A 22,162-nucleotide genomic window follows, 5' to 3' on the forward strand; every position below is an offset into this window, starting at 1 on the left:
GACCGACACCCGTGGACAGCTCGCCCGCGTGTTGTTTCGTCCAAAGGCCATTGACGAAACAGCAGCCGGTGAGTTTGCAGGTTATTAAGAATATGCGGTATCCTGGGTACGCCGCGTCTTCGTGGGTTCTGCCTGCAGTTCCGTACGCAGTATCCTTGACTGGTTCGTGAATGTTTCGGAGATACGTTCTAACGTATCTAGACATTATGAATGCTTCATCACGAATGCGTATCTGACATTATGAATGTTCATCACAGGCCTGGTTAAGAATAAGCGCCATGAATATTAGAAGACACGGTCTAATCAAGCATAACCTGCTCAGCCGAAAAAACAAGGACTGACGCCCTTGATTGCCTGTACGGGTAGATGCAGTTTTTACCATCGCGTGGGTTACGAATGCTATTTTTTCATCTGGTTATGATAATGTGATGAGCAGCCTGTATGTCACCCGTTTTCATTTTCACGACTGCGCAAACTGCACAGGAAGCCAGGACGTGCCGTGAAATCGACGCGTACAGGCGTAAGAAGGGAGAAAGAACGAACATGGCCTTTGTACTGCCTGAATTATTCTTTGTGACAATGCTGAAGGGCGGGGCTTGGGGGGGGGGCGAAAGGAGTTGGGCGGGTTTGATTCAGTGAACACGCAAAAGAAGGCCTTCTGCGTAGAACGCGGAGATCAATAAAGCGATTGTTACCTGGACCCACCTACGTCTTTCATTCTGCAGCAGTCTGCTGGTGGCACGCCGGCATAAGATCGAAACGGCTTTGGAACACAACATTGAATCCTGCCATTAATGTTTTTTTTTGCATGAACGATATAATCGAAGATGTATTCATGATGTGCACAGACCCTGTAGACTGTGAAGTAAAGGAAAGAACCCTGAATCGTGGAGAAATAACTATAGGCCTACTCGTTGTCAGTACAACTTTCCCTATACTTACATATACATTGAAGCACCACAAAAGTCAAAAGAAAATCTACAAAAAAGGCGAACAAGAGCTCTTTTTTTTCTTTTCGTTACTAGTGGTGTTTATTTTCTCTGTATTATGGTTCTCAGTGTGTTTCTCCCGAGGCAATGAGAACGTCTGCCGTCTGTCTAAGGAGCACAGTGTAAGCGGCCACAGTACCTATTACCTGAAAGAAAGGAGTGAAATAAAGGAAAGTTTACAGACATAACAAAAGAAAACGCCCACACACACAAAGGCAAAGATGCCCACCATACGCGGAATTTTTATGTAAATTTCTAACAAACAGTGGTAAAGTCATTTTTTTATTGCCATGGAATAAAGTACACTGTTATACTCTGTAGGAAAAAAATCTCGCCTCGTTTTGCGAATTCAGTGATTCCCGTTCAATTGAGTGATCTTTCAAGAAATCACTTTCTCATTCTCATTATATCCATGGAAATCAGAATAACAGTAAGTTGTTGTCGATAGAAAGCAGTGATTGAAATATTACCAATCACGGTCATGAACTTGTTGCGAAATCCGTATACCGAAGTACTAATGTAAAAAGGCATGGCCAGCATTCTGCCAAATTTGCCTACGTTACTTTAAAAACTGACAGAGACGAGCGCTAAACGTATTTCCAGTCTTCAAAAATTGTGGGCCACCTGCCCGGTGGCTTAAGGGCTATGGTACTGAGCTGCTAAGCACAAAGCTGCGGGATGGAATCCCGGCCGTGCTGACTGCATTTCGATGGGTGCGAAGTGCAAAAACACCCGCGGCCCTTGCTATGGGGTACATGAAAGATTCAGTGATGGCCAAAATAAATTTGGAGTCTGCCACCATGGCCTGCCTCATAATCAAATCGTGGTTTTGGCACGTAAAACCCAATAATTCGCTCATTCATTTAAACCTTGGCATGGCGCGGTGTCGGGAGTAGTTTTGTTAAGCAATATTGTTTACATTGCCCAGTTTTCCTCCTCTCATGAGGTCCACAGCCTGCCAGCAACAAGGAATAACGTTCACACAAAGGTATGCATAAAATGGGAGAACAGGTAGATGAAATGTATTTCACTCCAATAGCAGCTTGGTGTTAAGAACGTCCTGGTGTTAAGAACGCAAAACGTACACGGGACCCGAGACGAGAAGATGAAACCGCAAGTCCTTGTGGTGTCATCTTCTAGTCGCGTGTCCCGTCTACGTTTTGCGCTGTTAACATCAGGTAGGTGATGCGCTAGCACATGCTCATGCAGAGAGGTGTAGTGTTCGTAAAAAAAAATGTAAGGTATATCCGGGACTGCCACACTGTGAGGATTCAAAGCACAAAGGCAGGCTTCGCTATATCGGCTCCTAGTAAACGATTTCTCAGATTTGAACTAAGGGGACGTAACAGAAAAGTAGTTTTCAAAACTAACGTTTAAGAATTCGGGCCTCTATGTCAACGAAGTAATGACTACGTCTACTTACGCTGGCGACTAAGGAGGGCTGGATAGCAATAAATCCGCCGAAAGCGTTTGTGAAAACATCACCTTCAAGGCTGTAAAGCAGCATCAATATCTGCAACGTAAATGCACGTGATCAACACCTGATCGAACAATGTGAGGAATAATGAAAGAATTCGCAGCCACGTTGAGTTTTCTACATAGCGTTATTTTATGTTCATGGCACCTAATTGAAGAGTCTAGGACATTAACCATCGTGGCCAAAAAACATTTTGCACTTCACATTCTTATTTCATGTGGTGTGGTACTATTAAAAGAATACTGCAGTAGAATGCTTGCTTCTCTGTGTCGTTGCGACCTGCTGTGCATGAGGGCGGGAGCTTAATTGCAGGCCACAGCTCCGGTCTATTGAAGTGGGTGGAATGCAAAAACACTTTTGCACCGTGCACAGAGTGCACGTCAAGGAACCGCCTGTGGTCTAAAATTACTCAGGAGCCCCCCATTACACGTGCCTCATACTCAGCGTGGTGTTGCCAGGTAAAAGATGAGAATTGCTTTATTTCATTATTGTTCCTCATTTAAATATAGTTTTGCACCTGCTTATGGAGTGTCTTTAATTACAGACCGAAAAGGATACGCCAGGAAAAGGTTTCCCCTGTCCAATTTCTTATAACATTTTTCACACTTATTTAATAATGAACTGAATGGGCGCGCTTGCGGAAACTAGCTACCAGTAAATATTGGTAGCTGATATGACCTATTTTATTAACAAGAAAGACGACACTATTGTGTTTTGTTATGTTCCATTGGTGTAATTTTAATGTAACTATCCGTTTTACGTGGTTCTGGGAGTCATGTCAGGCACTAACGTTTACCAATGACTGCTGGCTCTCTGCACCTATAATATGGTATTGTTGCCAAAATTTGATATCATTTGCGGGCACAACACATACCCTAAATATTAGTCTCTGGAGTTCTTACATGTTCCGAAAGAATTGTCGGGGAACCGTCGGGCAGCTCAAAGTCCTGCGCAACGTATCGCAACTTGGCGACCTGCAATTCAAAAGGATAAGAAGATAATTTTTCTGAACACGTTTCTAGTTTGTGAGACTCATCGAATATTTGAATGCAAAATTGTGAAAATACTGGGAGGAACCTTGCTGAAGGCTACTTTATGGAAGCGAGTTTGTGCGTCTCATGCTGGCCGATTGTACGACTACTAATATATTAAATATGTAACATTTCGGAGGAAGCAAATCCAACACTATGGTTGAATCATTCAGCCAGTCAATATTACCGTAAACTTTAAAACCCATAAAGCCACTGGATACCCCCACAGCTGCGTAAGGCTACATACTCACCCGCCACCTTCCATGGCATGCAGTAATTGTGTTAATTTTAAATTGTTCGGATAAATTGTGAAATTCCTAATTGTTACAAGCCTGTTTGTCCATAAGCAACTTGCTCAATGATCGCCTGGAATTAGAACGCCTTCTCTGTTACTGTTTTCTTTTTTTGTTCTAGTTCCTTTTTTTTCTCCCCTCGTTTTTGTCGCCTTTACGACCCCTGTATTCCCCACCCCTGAGCAAGGTAGCAAACTAGAAACTCGCCTCTGGTTAACCTCCCTGCCTTTCCTTCTCTTTCTCTGCTCAATGATGAAACTGTTGTGACAATTTCAGGCAGAGCGAACACGAATATATATATATATATATATATATATATATATATATATATATATAGGAGGCCTGAGTAATAGTTTTTCGTTGAGTAGCAGCCCATGTGTTGAAATTAGTGTATGTGCTTTAGGATACTTGCAGTGCTGTCTCGGGACACTAGAGTGCTAAATCTAATTATTGGCAACGCACAGACACATCGTGCTTGAACAAAGAGCTCCTTGAGTAAGAAAAACAACCCTGGAAAATCCAGATTTCGCGTCCTATAGAAAGCAACACGAAACCACAAGGTTACTTCGCATATGGTTTCCTCAACATAAAACTATCGCACTAGGGAAAACAGATGTTTTCCGGCAATCGGACCCCACAGCACCATGGTGAACTCAATCTAAGTTTTCCAAAGATTAACCTGAGAGTAAATTGGTCCTTATCTGAGGGTATATATCCAGAGAAAGAGCGACTCATAGTATATGGATTTTGCTAAACGTTGTTCTTTTCCTCAGTTAGCTTCATATCGCTTTATGGATTCACGAATTTATCAACTTCATCTGTTCGTTGCGCTCTAACTGAAGCTTTCTGCATTCAATAAGCATCTGCATTGAAATTGCTCGCCTTCGTGCGTTTTGAAGTAACCGTTATTGCGTAAGAACTTAGATATATAGACCGCAATAAACAATTGTACTAGAATGTTTCAATCAACAAGGACAAAGCTTAAAGAAGACCATGTACGATTCCTTATTGGGATGGATTGTGATCCACGACACCATCTGAGCAGTGTTGGCATAGCCGCTGAAAAATAGTAGTCACTTCTGAAAAAAAAAGAAAAATCTGAAGGATTATATAGAATCACGTATTTATTTAATATGAATATTATGTTCATTTTACTGCTCTAAAGGTGTTTAACGTAATTTCTGCATGTATAATAGGGATGCAGCATTATCAATAGTTGTATCACTCTCAAACAATTGATTGGAAAGAAAATAGTATTGAGAGCATCAATGACAGTAAAAACCACGCTACATACTGTGCGTTGTCTCCACAACAAGCTTTGCTACGTGCTGCTGCATATCCCAAGCCGTGTTTTACAGGATGTCTTGGCTAAACTTATCCGAGGTTTAAATATATACCGGTGGACTCTAGAATCGCGAGGTCAAATGCATGTGGTTGGCTATTATATAAAAAGTTACACTAATCAATGGTATGCCGAATCGCATAATAATTACACATTAGATAACCATTTTCGCAAGCAATAATTTTAAGACAGAACATCAAATTGTACAGCTGTGGAGCGTTTTAGTAAACATGTATTTTGGTATTTTCTAACTCACTGTTCCTTATGTAAAACATTTTTCAGGGTTCCTAAAGAAAACCCGCTAAATGTGAAAGAAATCTGGTGAGATTCCCGCTTGAGCACCGGGATTGCAGTGACATCACATGCCACCTATGAAATCAATGGCGCAATCAAACTGGCCTCGCTGCCGCTTAAAGAGCATATAGTTTGTTACCAAAATTTCTAGAGGGAATTTTCGGGGTTAGTGTTTGTGGCAGCTGCAAGCATACTTGGCGGATAGGCCATCATGAGAAGTACTCTTAGTGCATAAAAAGCTATCTTTCAGGTTTCAAACAGACTTGTGACATTCCTGATTGTTAATTTTGAAAAAAGGTGGGGTGTTATATACGCGATGATTCGGCAGTAGTGCTGCACATGCACGGGGTCCTATTGCGTTATTGGTTGAGGAACACTGACAATAAAATAAAGAGAATTCGTTCACGTCTTATGCCATTCATATTCAGGACAGTTGAGAATACATTCAAGCCTTAGGCAAATAAAGCAAGATAAAGCTCAATAAATAAAGCCGCAAGAACGTTCGAAGCCACAGTCACATTAACTAGACGTATTATATATTAGACGTAGTTTATTAGGCGGACACTGGCGCAGGCGTCGCCCACGCGATTTACGCGACTTAAGTGTTTCCCTCGTGACAGTTCGCACGTGTGATAAGCAGACCAGGGAGCACGCCAGCTGAGGTGAATATGTTGCTATATTATAGGCTGTATAGTTGGGCACGCTTCATTCAAGCTGGGCGAGTGGTCATGCCACGCGCTCTTTTATCATGTTTCGCAGCCTTTCTTGTGAACGCAGAATGAGTTATTAGGAACAAGTAGTAAGATTTGAAATGCTTAATTACATTATTTCTTGAACCCCCCACAAATTTCTGATTTGACGCTTTTCTCTAATGTTGTAGTACTTGAAAAGTTGGTTAGGGTATCCTACCTAGTTAAACAATTAAGCTGAATGAGATATTACAGAGTGACTTCCTCCATACAACGGCCAACAAAATGGATTTCGTCGCGTCCTAGCGTGCTTTGGCATATTCCTACGCCTTCGCTAAAGTTAACAGGCGTACCCTTCATGCCCTTAGAGACCGGGGTAATGATCGCAGTGATCTACGTTCTCAGAGTTCATGTATCTTCAGGTGTTCGAGGTGTACAGCCATCCAAAGTAAGGCAGCTCATTTTTCACATGCTATAGTTTTCCATACGAAAAGTTCAGATCATGCGACCTCGTAACCAGCCCTTGGAGTTGACAGAGTACACAAGGAGCAGCAACTTCTTGTACTTACAAAGTGCTATTTATAAGAGACAGTGAGTGAGTGAGTGAGTGAGTGAGTGAGTGAGAGAGAGAGAAACGGGATGGAAAAGGCAGGGATGGTATCGGATAAAATTCTGGTTTGCTACTTTGCACTGGGGGAAGGTTAAGGGCGAATGAAAGACGGAAAGAACAGCCCAAGCTCTAAGCTCCACAACGCAACCACCTCAGGTGACTGTAAAGTATGCTTTTGCGTTCTTGTAATGTTAGTAACTACAACAAGCATATTGCCAGTCGTTGTGGACACGTCAAATGTCTTTGTGTTTTGAACAGTACGCTACTTTCTCCGTGAACCAACTAGTCAGCAACACAATACTTCTCATGCATATGAACGTTCAGATGTGCAGCAGAAAAATTGGAGACAGCGTAATTCTTGCTGTACCTCATGCTTGATTCGTTGCCACCCTAGTACAGGCCAAGTGAGGCTGACCATCTGCAGGAGGACCCAGCCGGAAAAGAAGATGCGATACTCGTCGCCCAACACCGTACCCGAGGAAGCACAGTGTAGAGCGACGGTGACGTTGACTACGCTGGCAAAGAGGGCGGCAGTGAAGCCCGGGGAAACGATACGAGAGGCGACGCCAGACGCTGTCTTGACGCGCTCCAGGTCTTGCCGAAGGGCGTCCAGCCGTCTTGTCATTCTAGTGGAAATAAGGACGTACGAGTCATACAGGGCAGCAACTCTCTCCCGTGGCATGATGAAAAGTGGATGAAAGGTGCACTCTGACGGAAAGCGAAAAAATGATTTCATTTCGTGTCTTCATGAATGCCTTGGTGAATGATAAAAAATATGAAGAAATTATTGGGGAAAATGTGAGATAGCAACAAAAACATCCCACGCGTATTCTTACGGTGTGGTGTAGTGATCGCATCGACATGCGTACCACATTTTAGAATAAAACAAATTACAAAGGGCACTCAATAAATAGTGAGTTTATTCAACGGAGTAAAAAAAAAACACTTGCCTTTCTGACGAAGCTACTGAAGAGCGAAGACAGGCATCCAGTTGCTCACAAATGACTCTGATGTAGCATCTAGAAGGTGAGCATAGTGTGACAGAAAAACATTGCAATATGATGGATAGGTGAGCTAGAAAACAGTCTCAAGATGTTTTATTTTTTCCAAAATTCATCACATTGGAAAGTGCGGTAAGTTGGGCGGGTAGGTAGAATTGCATTGTGACAGATAAACAGTGCGGCGCAAAATGAGAACATAGAAAATAGACGTATCAGGCAGTCATATGACTATGTCTTCGCTATGTCGAATTGCTTCTTGAAAATCAGGCAAGTAGAGATAGGACAAACCCGCCGAGGTTTCTTAGCGGCTATGGTGTTGGGCTGCTAAGCACGAAGTCGTGGGATCGAAATCCAGTCATGGTGGCCGCATTTCGATGAAGGCGAAATGGGAAAACATCCATGTACTTAGATTTAGGTGCACGTTATACAACCCAAGGTGGTCGAAATTTCAATTATAGCCTTTCACCTCAGTCGCCGAACTTTCCCCGCACCTGCCCCCAAGTTCAGCCGGGCGCAGGCTACCACCCTGGGTCTGCTACAAACAAACACGTACCCTTCACCCGTCCGCCTCTACTTCATAATCCCGGACGTTTACACTACCCCCAACTGCCGGGGCTGTGGCATTCACCCGGCTACGCTTCTGCGTATGTTGTGGGAGTGCCCAGCACAGTACATGCACATTAACACCACGACCCTCTCGTCGAGGTTGCATGAGGCTCTGCGGAGCTCCGCCCTCGATGACCAAACCTGGGGGGCCCAGCACGCCCGTGAGGCGACGGCGAGGCAAGCCCTCGACACCCCATCATGGGTGGCTTAGGCCCGGCCATCATCAAGTGCTGGTTCTACAATAAACGTTTACCCCCCACCCCCCCCGTTCCACTACGGCGTGCGTCATAATCAGAAAGTGGTTTTGATACGGTAAACCCCATTTTTCATTAATTTTTGAGAGAGGGCACGCGTAAGAAATTTCCCGAAGACAGATGCATACTCGTAACTCAACTTATCGAAACCAACACGCACAAGATACGCAGGATGTCGCAAATAAAATGCTCCTTGTTTAAAAAAATGTTGGCTCTCCCGTAATCAAGAGTAGACGTAAGCATCAAATGGCTGCTGGTTGGATTGGTTGGATTGGTTGGAGTAATTACCACGATTACGCACAACCATCTTACAAGCGTCTCAAAACCATTTGCGGCGAGCCGAACGCTGCCGGCCTGGTCATGCAGCGTGACGCCATCTCTCAAAGGGCCCGCCGCGAGACCCGCGCCGCGGAACTCATAGACTGCTGGCGTTGAAAAGAACACAGGCAGCCCTGTCTCAGCGCCAAAAGATGACAATGAATTGTATGGCCCGCTGTATCTGCCTTTTGAAGGTCGGTATTGTAAATGAGAAATTCAGCTTCAGCTTACAAGAAGTTACAGCATGAGTAATATTGTCTTCAAACATTAGGAAGAAATCGGAAGCAATATTTTTTTGTAGTTTGTTTGGACAGTAACTATCGTATGTAATGCGTTTTTTTGCCAAGGGTTGGGAGCGAGAGACCACATGTTCGTGAGTTTCGACTAGTTGCCCGGATGATCTCGATTTGATCGCGCAACAAGGGCCGGATGTTCTCCTTTCGTCCTCGCCCCATTCTCGTTCCATTCTCGTCTTTAGTGCCTGGATAGCGGCTCCGGATTTTGGCTCAAGTCCTCTTGAAGGTCGCCGACAAAGGGAGCTAAAACATTTCATGCTGGAAAGAGGCCCGCATATTTCTACCTGAATAAGACAAACTGCCTGCTATTGATGAGTGTCTTGCTGATAAACCATAAGCAATATTCTAATTCCTATTAACCAATAATTTATTTCAAAGGAATCATTTAAGTTTTTGATTGTTGTTCAACATATAAATTACGCCATAGTATAGAATCATAAAAATGTCAAACTCACGTGTTTCTGCACAGGTACACATCGCATGTTTATTTTTGCCAGCAAGAAAAAGGCCCGCGTAATGTGAAAAAATAAACATTTTACTGAGCACCCACGCGCACTTAATAGCAGTGCCATTGTTACAACGGAAGCCTCAGGTTATCACGACTGACTCTTTTGGTCTATGATAAATTTTAGTGCCTGTTCTGCCGACTACCCTCGTGACGTGCCAATTCCTTTTTGATATACTTCAGGAAACACACACGACTTTGTACAAATATCTCACCTAAAGAAGCACAAGATAATAATTTGGCACAGGGAAAGGACTGCATTTCGTATATCAAAGGGTATGCCCAGTCTTCGACTCGGCTAGGAAAACACTGTTCATCCATTTTTTCGTTAGCTTCTCCATTTCTCTCTCTTTATTTTTGTCACGCACGTTCTTTTCCTAACTCGCTTGCTCGTTTTTTTTGTTCGTGCGTTCGTTCATTAGTTCTTTCGTCCGTGCTATTCGGTCACACTGACAATGGTCGTCTATCGTTTCTGCACAATCGTTTAAGCTTTTTTGGCCTTCAACAGACAGAGACATACATACATACATACATACATACATACATACATACATACATACATACATACATACATACATACATACATACATACATACATACATACATACATTACATACATTACATACATACATACATACATACATACATACATACATACATACATACATACATACATACATACATACATACATACATACATACATACATACATACATACATACATACATACATACATACATACATACATACATACATACATACATACATACATACATACATACATACATACATACATACAGAGAAAGAGACAGACAGACAGACAGACAGACAGACAGACAGACAGGTGTCGGTGCATGAAACTGACAGGTGAAATATCGGTGGATATAAAAATTTCTTTACGCGAACGTTTCGTTTCTTACCTGAATGTCCTCGCAAAGTATGCCATCCATAGGCGGGGTATCATTCCCCAAACGGAGGCCTGCAAGATGCCATAGCATTTAAGCGCCTGAAACAGCCACTGAAGGAATCTGGAGTTGCTTGCCAACATTGGAAGTTTATCAACATAGAGGCCACTTCTGGTGCCGAAGTAGAGTGACCACGATGAGGCGATGATCTGAAAACATTAGTTATTGTCACACGTGAGCATGAAAAATATCCCGTAGCATAGCCCACTCAAAACGATGTCAGTGAGTGAAAACAAGGGCAAGGTCCACTTTCTATGACCAGAGTGAATGTCATGTCTGGTGCATAAATGTATTTATAAAATTGTGAAAAATGTGCTCTTTCTTTCTCTGCATTTCCAGTCAGTGAATAGCACAACACCTTACGGAACATATCTGAGAACAAGCAGGATATCTGCACAGCCTCACAGCACAGCCTTGTATTCACATATACACCATCTACCTGTATATGTGAACGACATTGTCAAGTTCAGGTTTACCTACTACTGTTACACACTGCTCGGAAGCGTTTTCCGAGATCCCGTGGTCCGCAAACTTTTGATGTTTACTGTACATTGAGCTTGCATAATTTGCTCGATTGTGAGCGGCAGTTCGCTAAACGGAACGATTGCCCGATGCATTAGCTCGCTGTGACACAAATTCTGTGGGTAACTGCAACTCTTCAATGAACACCTTTTACGCCAGCAGTTCATCGAGGTGCGCCACGAATGCACTGGGCATGTGCTGCTCTTCAATGAACCTCTGACCACCTTGGAGTCTCTGAGTATGTGCCCCTAGGTGTGGTGTAAGCGAGGGAACGAACAATTCTCAGCATTCGCAGGTGCCGGCCTGCCATGCTTCTGATCTCGGAGGTCGCGCTCAGACTTCTCCGCTGTGCCAGAAGATAGCGCAGCGTGCATAGAAAGAAGCGCGAGAGAGAAACCCGGTTACTGCTTTACGGACGGGCGTGCCGAGCGTTTCGGAGGACACGCTCATGCTTCACCACGACGCCGCTACATAGCGCTTCATGTTCCGAGGGAAGCGCGAAGGTGTCCCTCTGCAGTACATGCCTGATACATAACCCGTTTCGATGGTGGCAACACCTTGCGTGACGATATCGATTAAATGCTAACGCATTACCGTCGACAGCAATCATCAGATGGGTTCTGCCGATTTTCGTCTTACAGGGAAGCTGCTTATGCGGACCCTGTGCCGTAGTTTGCTGAAAATATCATCATCAGCAATTGCTCGAGCATCATTGTCTTCTTCCACAGCTGGCTCGTTGGCGCCCCTCGGAGCTACCACGTGAACGCGCTCGTGCCACTGCTCCTGCGTTCGCAGTCGTCGTCGTCTTCTTCCACAGATGGCTCCTTTGTGGCTCGTTATTCCAGCGTAGAATCTCACATATTTTCGGTCGTCGTAGTGGGGAGGCCGCGTTTACAGGGTTATGAGGCATTGCTTAAGGGGCCATGATACATTCGTTGTCTCACGAGAGGGGCAAATTTAATTTTGAGGCACAAGGCTGTGAGTGTGAAATGTAAACGCCGTCATATGCCGTCAACTCAAGAGCAAGCAATGCAAAATTCAACGTCTCCAGACAAAGCACTGCAAACGGAAGAGGCACACCGAGTGGTGCAGACACAAGAAACGACAACTGAAGATCAAGCAGTAGGAGAGAAAACACAAACCAAGCAAAAGAACGCTACACACAAAATGAACAAAAAAATACAAGCAGACGGTTTTAATTTCCAGCGAAACCTTGCTCTCTTTACTGGCACGCAAAAATTACGCACGTGAAAATAAAGCACGGGAAAACGCAGAGAGAAACCTCAAGGACAAAAAAGAAAACACAAGGAGAACGAAAAAAAAGGCACTCCTAAAGTATGCTCACCCCACGGAGCACGAGAAAGGCATAATGAGGTGAAAGAATGGTGAATGAAAACGTTTGCACTATAGTCTGCCTGTGAAGTTTGACTTGCATGGTGTAAGACTCGCTGTACCTCTAACACAGCTTCGCTGTTCGACTACCTTCATGAACAGGAAAGGGCGGTGATTCTTTATTTTTGTTTGGCTTGAGCCAAAACTGCGGCTTTTAATGTCTAGAAATGAACTAAAAAGCTACGCAAAACACTCAGAGGCAGAGTTCACCAAAAAGATGAACCGGGGTTCTTTACCTGCAACAAAAGCGCGGTACAGGAACGTTTTTGTAGGCTGCCGGGGCTCACGTGCACATCCCGTGTCTGGCGTCAAACCACTTAGACGCGGCTGCGATGCCACCAGTCCGCCCGCAGCGCCTCCTGGCCAGTAAGAGCGCGTGCTGACTCAGCTCTAAGCGTGTGCCGTTGCTATGGTGACGCCTCCTTGATTCCCTCACTAACGACGTTGGTGAACCTTACGTTGACAACCGACAGGGCCGAGCGGATAACCTTGCCGTATATTGCTTTAGCATTCAAATAACTTACCTTATTTAATGTATCATCTATATTCAGAATTATTCGTTATATCATTCCACACGTCTCAATATAACCCGCAGAAATAAACATGGAAATTGCCCAGGTGTATTAGCCTTTTAAATAAGAAAAGCTTTCCACCTAAAAAAAAAAGCGGAAGGAACACAGAAAAATATGCAATGTACTTTGGCTTGGAATTTTATTCAGCCGCGTATTACGGAAAGGATTGCGGATAGTTTTGCTGGTCGCTTTTTCTAACGCGTTGTAAGTTCCAATCGACTGATCGTTGCTCGTACGAGCCACCACTGCACGTGGTATCCGATGCGACTACAGGCCCCTATTTTATTTGCCTATTAAAATAATATTAGCGTAACCCCATTTTACGTTAGGGAAGTGATGTTGAGCCGAGTGTAATAATGTCGTGGCGCAGAGTGCGGAGGTGCATGGCATTCTGCACAAGCAGAAAATGAGAAGGACGCTCTGCGTAGGATGCTGGATACAGAACGTTGAACATTTTGGACTTTTTTTTTCAAAATAAAAGGCCCATGCCCGGATTTTGGTGTGCAATCTGATAAGCGCGGTGTGTAAACCGCACACTGACGATCGTGCTAGCAAAGTACAAAACCCCTGCACTGCGAGAAGACAGCCGAAAGTCAAACTAATCATCTAATAAATCATCTAATAATCATCTAATACAGGACGCGCGAAATCTAAATCATCTAATACAGGACGCACGAAACCGCCACTGGAGGTGCACCACGCAGAGAAAAATAAAGAAAAGAAAAAAAGTGAAGTTGAGCTCCTGATGCAAACTCGACGCGAGCCCTTGGCTATATAGCATGCGAGAATGCAGGGAAACAATGTCTCTTGCCTACTCCTTCCGAGACGAAGGTAGGGATTGTCTACATTGGTCGTAAGTATCGTCTCCGGGCAGCGAGGCATGGAAATGCCTTAATTCCTGCTATCTTGTTTATTAAGGCAACTTGAAACAAAATAACGTGGTAAATCAAGGCCTATACGCTAAATTGCAAGATTCCAGTATAGGACCAAATTTTTTATGGGTCCTCTCAGTCGAACGCGACATAAAATGCCAAGGCACTTAGGTATCCCTATGTGGATGAATGTGAAAGCAATGCGAAGTCTTCCCGGTGTCTACTCACTTGATGAAACGTAATGCGATTGTTTTCACGTTGCCTTGCATCACCTATCGCATCAATTGCATCGGCCTCGTTCGCGTACACGAGTGGAATCGCAAAGGAGCCGTACGCAGATAACAACTGAGAAGTCGAAGTCGAAGGTTCGTCCACCAGAACGCACGACACAATTCACCGAAATGAGCACACCGACTGGCAGCGCCACGGTGCGTAGCTCTATATATAGACCAGTGACTATGTGGCTTTTGACCATGTGTCTCTGTGACCATGTGACCTTTCGTGCCATCTCCGTCGAAGGTTTGTCCATCGGAGAACATCACAGCACTCGCTGAAATACCAGCACCGACTGGCAGTGGGCCAGTGCCATCAGGGCCCACGCAGAGCGATGATGGGATGCCTGGGAACGCTAGTATAATAAGCGGCACCGAAGCCAGCTGTCAAGACGACCACTAAGGTGCGAGCAATGGCACGAGCGCGTCCGTGTCACCACGTGACTTTTTGTATCATCCCCGGCCACGCTGCGAGGTTTTCAACTTCATGAGGCACATAACGTCTTTGAATTAAAACGCACCTGCCACGCTATCAGTGTGTAGCTATAGCGTAAAGCGGCTTGGTTTTCCCCCGGGGGCAGAACAATTTGCTCTTCGATCTTGGAACACGCTCGCATCAGTTGCTGGTAGGACGGTGCGTAGAAGAAGGTCAGTGCGTAGTTGACGATTGCGGTGAGAGCCGTGAACACGAGGAAGAACAATAGGTAGGAAGTGTACAGCATGTGCTTTCCCGACTGTTTCATCACCACCTCGACCAGTTGCTTGATCGCATAGCCCCATTCACCTGCAACGAATAGAAAGTGACGCCGTTCCATGAACGAGCAAAGAAACAGTTCTGAGAGGTCTTAACCACATACACAATATAAATGGGCGAATAGGCATTTTTTAGACCCAATGGAATGCACATAATCTTGTGCCATAGAAGAATCCAATTTTTTCAATACGGGAGGAGCACATTTCCCAGTTTTATGAAGTAATGGTCACATCCTAGTATGCACAACATTGAAATATTTCTGTCACTCTAATGAAGATTAAAGAATTGCTTCAATAAAGGTCGAAATGTATAGTAAAAATGAGGCATTTCTTGGTTCTCAAATTTAGGGCTCCTCTCACAAGACATCGCATTGCATTATGATAGTGAAGCTTTAGGAGGCCCTCGAATAAAGCCTTAGCGTCTCTGTAATACTTCTCCGAACCCGGGACCAAACGAGATCCTGTGCTGGTATAGTGCGCAGTGACCCTGACTAGCTGTGATCCTGTGTCCATTCTCATAATGTCAGTCTGTTTTTCATGCATCTTTATTCTGAATCTTGGTACGTCCCTCTGATTTTATTTTCGGAAAACTGGGACTTGTAACTTTCTATATGAAAGCAGGCTACATTGTGACATAGCGTTTCTGCACCAAGTACTTGATGGTTTGCTCGTTGGTGCCATGCTGCCGAATTGATTGCATTTTCGTGTGACCTCAAGAAAGAAAGAAATCTAGTGCGTGCCTTCAAAGCGCAACCAATGACGCGATTACACAAACATCCTACGGCCCAAACCAGCGATGACTTGATGTAACTCTGCTTGAGATCGTGTACATTTTCAGCTGTGTAAGCGATAGGTAGTGTTGAGTCTTCGGTGCGTGATAGTACTTTGTACGTTTTATGTTGTTGTCATTGTGCTTTTTTGCTTTGATAGCTTTGCTGTGTTCATCCTCATGATGTGCACACAATATGTGTCTGACGTGACATCTTATTTGCGTAGGTCAGTAGGCTGTCGGCAGCCATCCTTTAATAAAATTTTATTGTTTTCTACCTGTAATGGTTAAAGTAGTATTGAAGTGCGCGCAGAACAGCATTAGGGTCTGTGGAAAGTGCCTGCGCCATTCTTTTGGCTCCTATTAGTTTTTATCAATCTTGGTTGTAACGTGATCATGAGTTTACTGGTTAAATACCGGCACTCAGCTCATTCTTTTCTCATAACTTTTCTTCGAGCGCTGTTTTTTTAATGTTGCCTGCTCATGAATTTCGATTATGTAAGCTGTGATATGGTACATGGTAGTGGAGAGGGCGATATTCACTTTAACATCGCTCATTACTAAGGAATACGTATAGTTAAGCTGGTTTAGCATTAACACAAGCGCATATGCGTTTTGGAAGGTATATTTCGCGTACTCACCGGCAAAAATCAGGAAGGACAGACAGACGAAGCCGACGTACAGACTCCGAAGTGTGTGCGTTGTGGCGTTCGTGACGCCTTCCGACCGCACGTTACGGAGCACGTTGCAGGCGAACATCGAGTGGAAAGTTGCGACGACCCGGACACCAGCCATGAAAGGCCGGCCTATGGGGTTGACAGGACCTCCCTTTGATTGCTGAAATATTATTGTTTCTTTGTGACAAAAAAAATCTTAATTGCATAACGTAATGCGCAAAAGCAGGATACACAAAAGGCGAGAGTGAAACACAGGAGCTCTACTTTGCATTCTGTGGGATCAACGCTATTAGATGAGACCTGATACAAAAAAAAAATTTAGTGCCCTTCCACTCTGTGAAGGTGCATAACTAGCGAACCTGTACTAGGATGACTATATTGACAAATATTTTGATTTGTATGGTTATTGCTACGTTGATGTAATAATGACACATACGCGTAACTTCGTCGTTGTTGTCGTCCTTATGTTGTCTCATTTGTTAGCACAGTGACAATAACTTTGTGGTCGCTGGGGTGCACGTCAATCAGTTGTACTGTCATGCTAGGCACGTTCTTACCAAAGTTTATATCTATACACGACCGGTGACGCGTGGCCGGCAATTGATGTCCGGGTAGCGCTCAATGCCAAACCGCTCCAACAAGAAGGATGCAATCCACTTGCCATCGGAGCGCGCTCGGTCGACGTCGAAGTCTCCCGCTATGACGATCGACTTGACTTCGACGGATGAGATCCAAGTAAAGTCGTCTATTAGAAAGGTCTCAATGTCTTCTTTGGACGCAGCCGGAGGGACGTAGACCGTCGGTCTATGGGCCATGTATGGGCTGTGTACGGCCCATATTCGATGGTCCAAACCCATCAGCTGCTGCGCTTTCGGCGGCGGCGGCTTCTCGTCACTTTTGCACCCATTCACGCTTTTGCCCTCGCTGTTGCTGTTCGAGGGCACGTTCTCCTTCCTCAGAGAGAACTACGCGTGTCCGGCACACAGCAAGTCCAAAATGCAGCTGCTGATAACGCCGCTAGGGCGATGATCGCTTGCCCCAGTGCAGACGCCCTTTGGCAGCCGTTACCGGTAAGAACAAGTGAGCGAGGTAGCAATCGACAGTTCGTCTCCTCCCTCAACTTGCTACCTGTCTCTCCCTCTCCACTTGCTTGCCCGGAGAATAAATACATTCATAGCGAGCGCCGCGACTGATAACGTTGCGTGGAAACAGTTGTTTTTTTATTGCGACAGCGTGTTGGACGGCTGATCGCTCCGGCGCATTGCTTTTGTCAAGATCTCGGGCGCACTTCTTTTTTCCAGATCCTAGGAATAAACAACTTCGATCTAAATAAGCTATACACCGTTCGACAGCAGCTTTGAGTGTCATGGGGCAGTATTTCATGTCATTCACTTATTAACTTTCACGAGATTTCGCGTCAAAAGCACTCGACGCGTTGACTTGCCCAGCCGACATCGGGCTTTAAGAGACACTAAAGGCAAATATTAAGTCAAGCTGAACTAATAGATTAGGGCTCAAGAATCTCTAAGGCTTGAATGTTTTTGCGAACCGAGCCTTAATAATCGAGAAATAGAGGTGAAAGCCGGACATGATTAGAGACTCCTCCGGGACATTCAAGTACTTGCCTGATGACGAAATCACCCCTGAGTTAAATTCTGTCACTAGTACTGAACCACTTCTTGCAAAAGAAATACATACTTGTTCGGTATTAAAACGGAATTTCAGCAACACTTCATTTGGGCCTAGTTGGTACATACTTCTGAACTAAACGTAACAGCGCAAACAAATAAGACGAGCCACAAAACGAAAGACACGACACACACTGGCGCTGACTAACAACTTCTTTTTTCCTTCCATCGTCGATGCATTTATATACCTAGGCCACATAATCGCCCAGGCGCACAGAATCCATTACTGACGTCAGCCATCTTATCATATACGCAAACGTATGAAATCAAATTCTGATTGGTGCAGGGACAACGATGTGTCACTAATGCAATTATTTCCTTGTCTTTTTATGTGATAGGCCTCTAAGGCAAGCCGCGCATATTCATTCTTGCTTTTTCCAAGGATAATTGTCCGATCAAGTCGCGCCTCACAATTGCTGCAAGAGTTTATATGCGCAACCAGGTGCGCTCCTTTATCTACATTTTTGTTTACTTTTTGCGCATGTTCCCTGAGTCGCTCATTGACGCAATGCCCTGTCTGGCCAACGTATGTCTTACCACAAGAGAGTAGAATGCCATAAACCACGCCGACAGCGCACGACACGTATGAGGCATCATGCCGGATTTTGCATCCTCCTCTGTTCTCTCCGCAGGTGCGGGAACATAGCTTTGAAAGCTTGTTTGGCGCAGAAATTGCCAAAGGTACACCATGCCTGCAAGCAACTCTCTTGAGTTGATGAGTCACCTTATGTATATAAGGGACCACCGCAGGCCTACGCGTTTCACGTTCGGCGGCCGGCCTTCTTGTGGTTTTATTTCTCTGGATCAGAGCTTCAACCACTGCAGCCAAGAGCGACATAGGGAACCCAGCTGCCAAAAGTCGGCTGATCTGATTGTCAAAACTTTCTTGCATCTTGTGTACACACGACCTCTTAAGTGCCAATTCAATACATGACGACGCAATACCTCTTTTCACAATCTTCGAGTGCGCAGACCTGAAGGACAACAGTTCCTTTTTCGCACGGGGTTGATAGGCCCAACACACATGGCGTTCACAGAATTCAAGCTTCAGTTCCAAGAACTGCAATACACTGTTTTGTGGACTCTCGTGGGTAAACGTAAGACCTTGTCCATGTATCTTAAAATCTTCTAAAACATTATTGATCGTGTCCTGGTAGGACGAGTCAAGTAATAAAAATACCAAAAAATCATCGACATATCTAAAAACTTTTAAAACTTTCCGCTCAATAAAAGCATGGTCTAAAGAATGATCCACACTAGACAAAAAAATATCCACAAGGACGGGAGCAACACATGATCCAATACAAATAGCATTTCGTTGTAAATACGGTTGGTCATTAAAAACAATAAAAGTAGCTCTAAGGTAATATTCTAAAAGACTTAAAAAATTTCCCACTGAAAGTCCGACATGATTCTGGAACGAGATCGTACCACTATACTCAATACATTCATGTACCGAAGACAGGAGTTGACGCTGTGGTACTGAATAAAATAAATCTTCAACATCAACAGAAAAACCATAACCTACATCCTTATTCCCAAGCAAGAACTGCACCACGTCATTTGAATTCTTTGTTCGGAAAGGGTCTTTCACTGTTAGAAACTTTAAGTTCTTTTGCAGGAATTGGCTCACATTCTTCTGCCAACAACCAGATTCACTAATAATGGTCCTAAATGGTGAATCTGCCTTGTGGGTCTTAGCCTTAAAAAATACCGATAGGCACCTGCCTCTACTTTTCTCTATGCTTTTTGCAAGCGGCATCAATTCCAGTTTTTTACAAAAGTCAACAAACTTTGTTTTTATCCTAACTGCACTTTTCTTAATAGGAGCAAAGTTTTTTTAGCACAGCCTGCAACGCTTTCTCGTTAAAGATGCCCTTCTCAACAACAACAAACCCACCTTCTTTATCTGCTTCCAAAAGGCACAGTTCGTTATCTTTTAAGAAAGATAACGTTCGTCGAACACAGACATCGGAACAGCGCGAAGATCCTTTAGGTACTACCTTTTCCAAACGCTCGACACCTTCAAGAAGGCAGCGATCGCGGTCGTCTTGATTCGCCTTGGAAGCAACATTTCTATTAATAGCTATGAGTTCATGAGCATGGACACTAGAAGAAACACAGAACTTAGGGCCTTTCACTAGCAAACGGTTAACGTCATCAGGTAGAACAGCGTTACCAAGCACCTTAACACTTTTTGTTTCATCTAGGGTAATTTTTGCACCAGATCTACACAAGCTCTTTACCATGCAATTCCAACTTGCTTCCGTGAGCTGAGCCGCAAGGCGAATATAAGAACGGTAATTCCTAAGAGCTATCTACTCGGGGTCATTAGCATGGCAAACAGACCAAAGCCAGTCCTTGAAAAGTCGGATTTGCCGCCACAGCTCCGAGCGTAGAAGTTTACACAGTCTCTTGACATGGCTCCAAGATGGAGACACAGGACTGAACAAAGCACTCACATCTGTCGGCACAAGTCCTTTGCCTAGGGAGAACCCGTAAAGTCTTGCATGGCAAGTCGCAGTGATGATGTGGCTGATCAATGCATTGACGACATTAGAAGTTGAAGAACATGAAGACACACAAAAAGAGGGACCCACTGCACTAGAAAGGAATTTCAGCAACACTTCATTTGGGCCTAGTTGGTACATACTTCTGAACTAAACGTAACAGCGCAAACAAATAAGACGAGCCACAAAAAGAAAGACACGACACACACTGGCGCTGACTAACAACTTCTTTTTTCCTTCCATCGTCGATGCATTTATATACCTAGGCCACATAATCGCGCAGGCGCACAGAATCCATTACTGACGTCAGCCATCTTATCATATACGCAAACGTATGAAATCAAATTCTGATTGGTGCAGGGACAACGATGTGTCACTAATGCAATTATTTCCTTGTCTTTTTATGTGATAGGCCTCTAAGGCAAGCCGCGCATATTCATTCTTGCTTTTTCCAAGGATAATTGTCCGATCAAGTCGCGCCTCACAATTGCTGCAAGAGTTTATATGCGCAACCAGGTGCGCTCCTTTATCTACATTTTTGTTTACTTTTTGCGCATGTTCCCTGAGTCGCTCATTGACGCAACGCCCTGTCTGGCCAACGTATGTCTTACCACAAGAGAGTGGAATGCCATAAACCACGCCGACAGCGCACGACACGTATGAGGCATCATGCCGGATTTTGCATCCTCCTCTGTTCTCTCCGCAGGTGCGGGAACATAGCTTTGAAAGCTTGTTTGGCGCAGAAATTGCCAAAGGTACGCCATGCCTGCAAGCATACATGGACAAGGTCTGGACAAGATATGGACAAGGACAAGATACATGGACAAGGTCTTACGTTTACCCACGAGAGTCCACAAAACAGTGTATTGCAGTTCTTGGAACTGAAGCTTGAATTCTGTGAACGCCATGTGTGTTGGGCCTATCAACCCCGTGCGAAAAAGGAACTGTTGTCCTTCAGGTCTGCGCACTCGAAGATTGTGAAAAGAGGTATTGCGTCGTCATGTATTGAATTGGCACTTAAGAGGTCGTGTGTACACAAGATGCAAGAAAGTTTTGACAATCAGATCAGCCGACTTTTGGCAGCTGGGTTCCCTATGTCGCTCTTGGCTGCAGTGGTTGAAGCTCTGATCCAGAGAAATAAAACCACAAGAAGGCCGGCCGCCGAACGTGAAACGCGTAGGCCTGCGGTGGTCCCTTATATACATAAGGTGACTCATCAACTCAAGAGAGTTGCTTGCAGGCATGGCGTACCTTTGGCAATTTCTGCGCCAAACAAGCTTTCAAAGCTATGTTCCCGCACCTGCGGAGAGAACAGAGGAGGATGCAAAATCCGGCATGATGCCTCATACGTGTCGTGCGCTGTCGGCGTGGTTTATGGCATTCCACTCTCTTGTGGTAAGACATACGTTGGCCAGACAGGGCGTTGCGTCAATGAGCGACTCAGGGAACATGCGCAAAAAGTAAA

General features: G+C 44.5%; 1 protein-coding gene across 1 annotated transcript; it reads right to left on the minus strand.

Annotated features, from left to right (window-relative positions):
* Positions 1 to 1,012: 1,012 nt before the first annotated feature.
* LOC139050650 (uncharacterized) lies at positions 1,013 to 20,910 on the minus strand. The gene is made up of 9 exons (XM_070527241.1): positions 20,650 to 20,910; positions 16,464 to 16,659; positions 14,822 to 15,084; positions 10,626 to 10,819; positions 7,676 to 7,744; positions 7,093 to 7,351; positions 3,369 to 3,440; positions 2,413 to 2,502; positions 1,013 to 1,135 (listed from the first exon to the last, which is right to left on the minus strand). Exons 1-9 carry the CDS (start codon positions 20,836 to 20,838, stop codon positions 1,055 to 1,057), a joined length of 1,413 nt encoding a protein of 470 aa, XP_070383342.1. The 5' UTR covers positions 20,839 to 20,910; the 3' UTR covers positions 1,013 to 1,054.
* Between the last annotated feature and the right edge of the window lie 1,252 nt (positions 20,911 to 22,162).

The sequence above is a fragment of the Dermacentor albipictus genome, chromosome 10 (genome assembly GCF_038994185.2).
Source record: "Dermacentor albipictus isolate Rhodes 1998 colony chromosome 10, USDA_Dalb.pri_finalv2, whole genome shotgun sequence".
Taxonomy (NCBI): Eukaryota; Metazoa; Arthropoda; class Arachnida; order Ixodida; family Ixodidae; genus Dermacentor; species Dermacentor albipictus.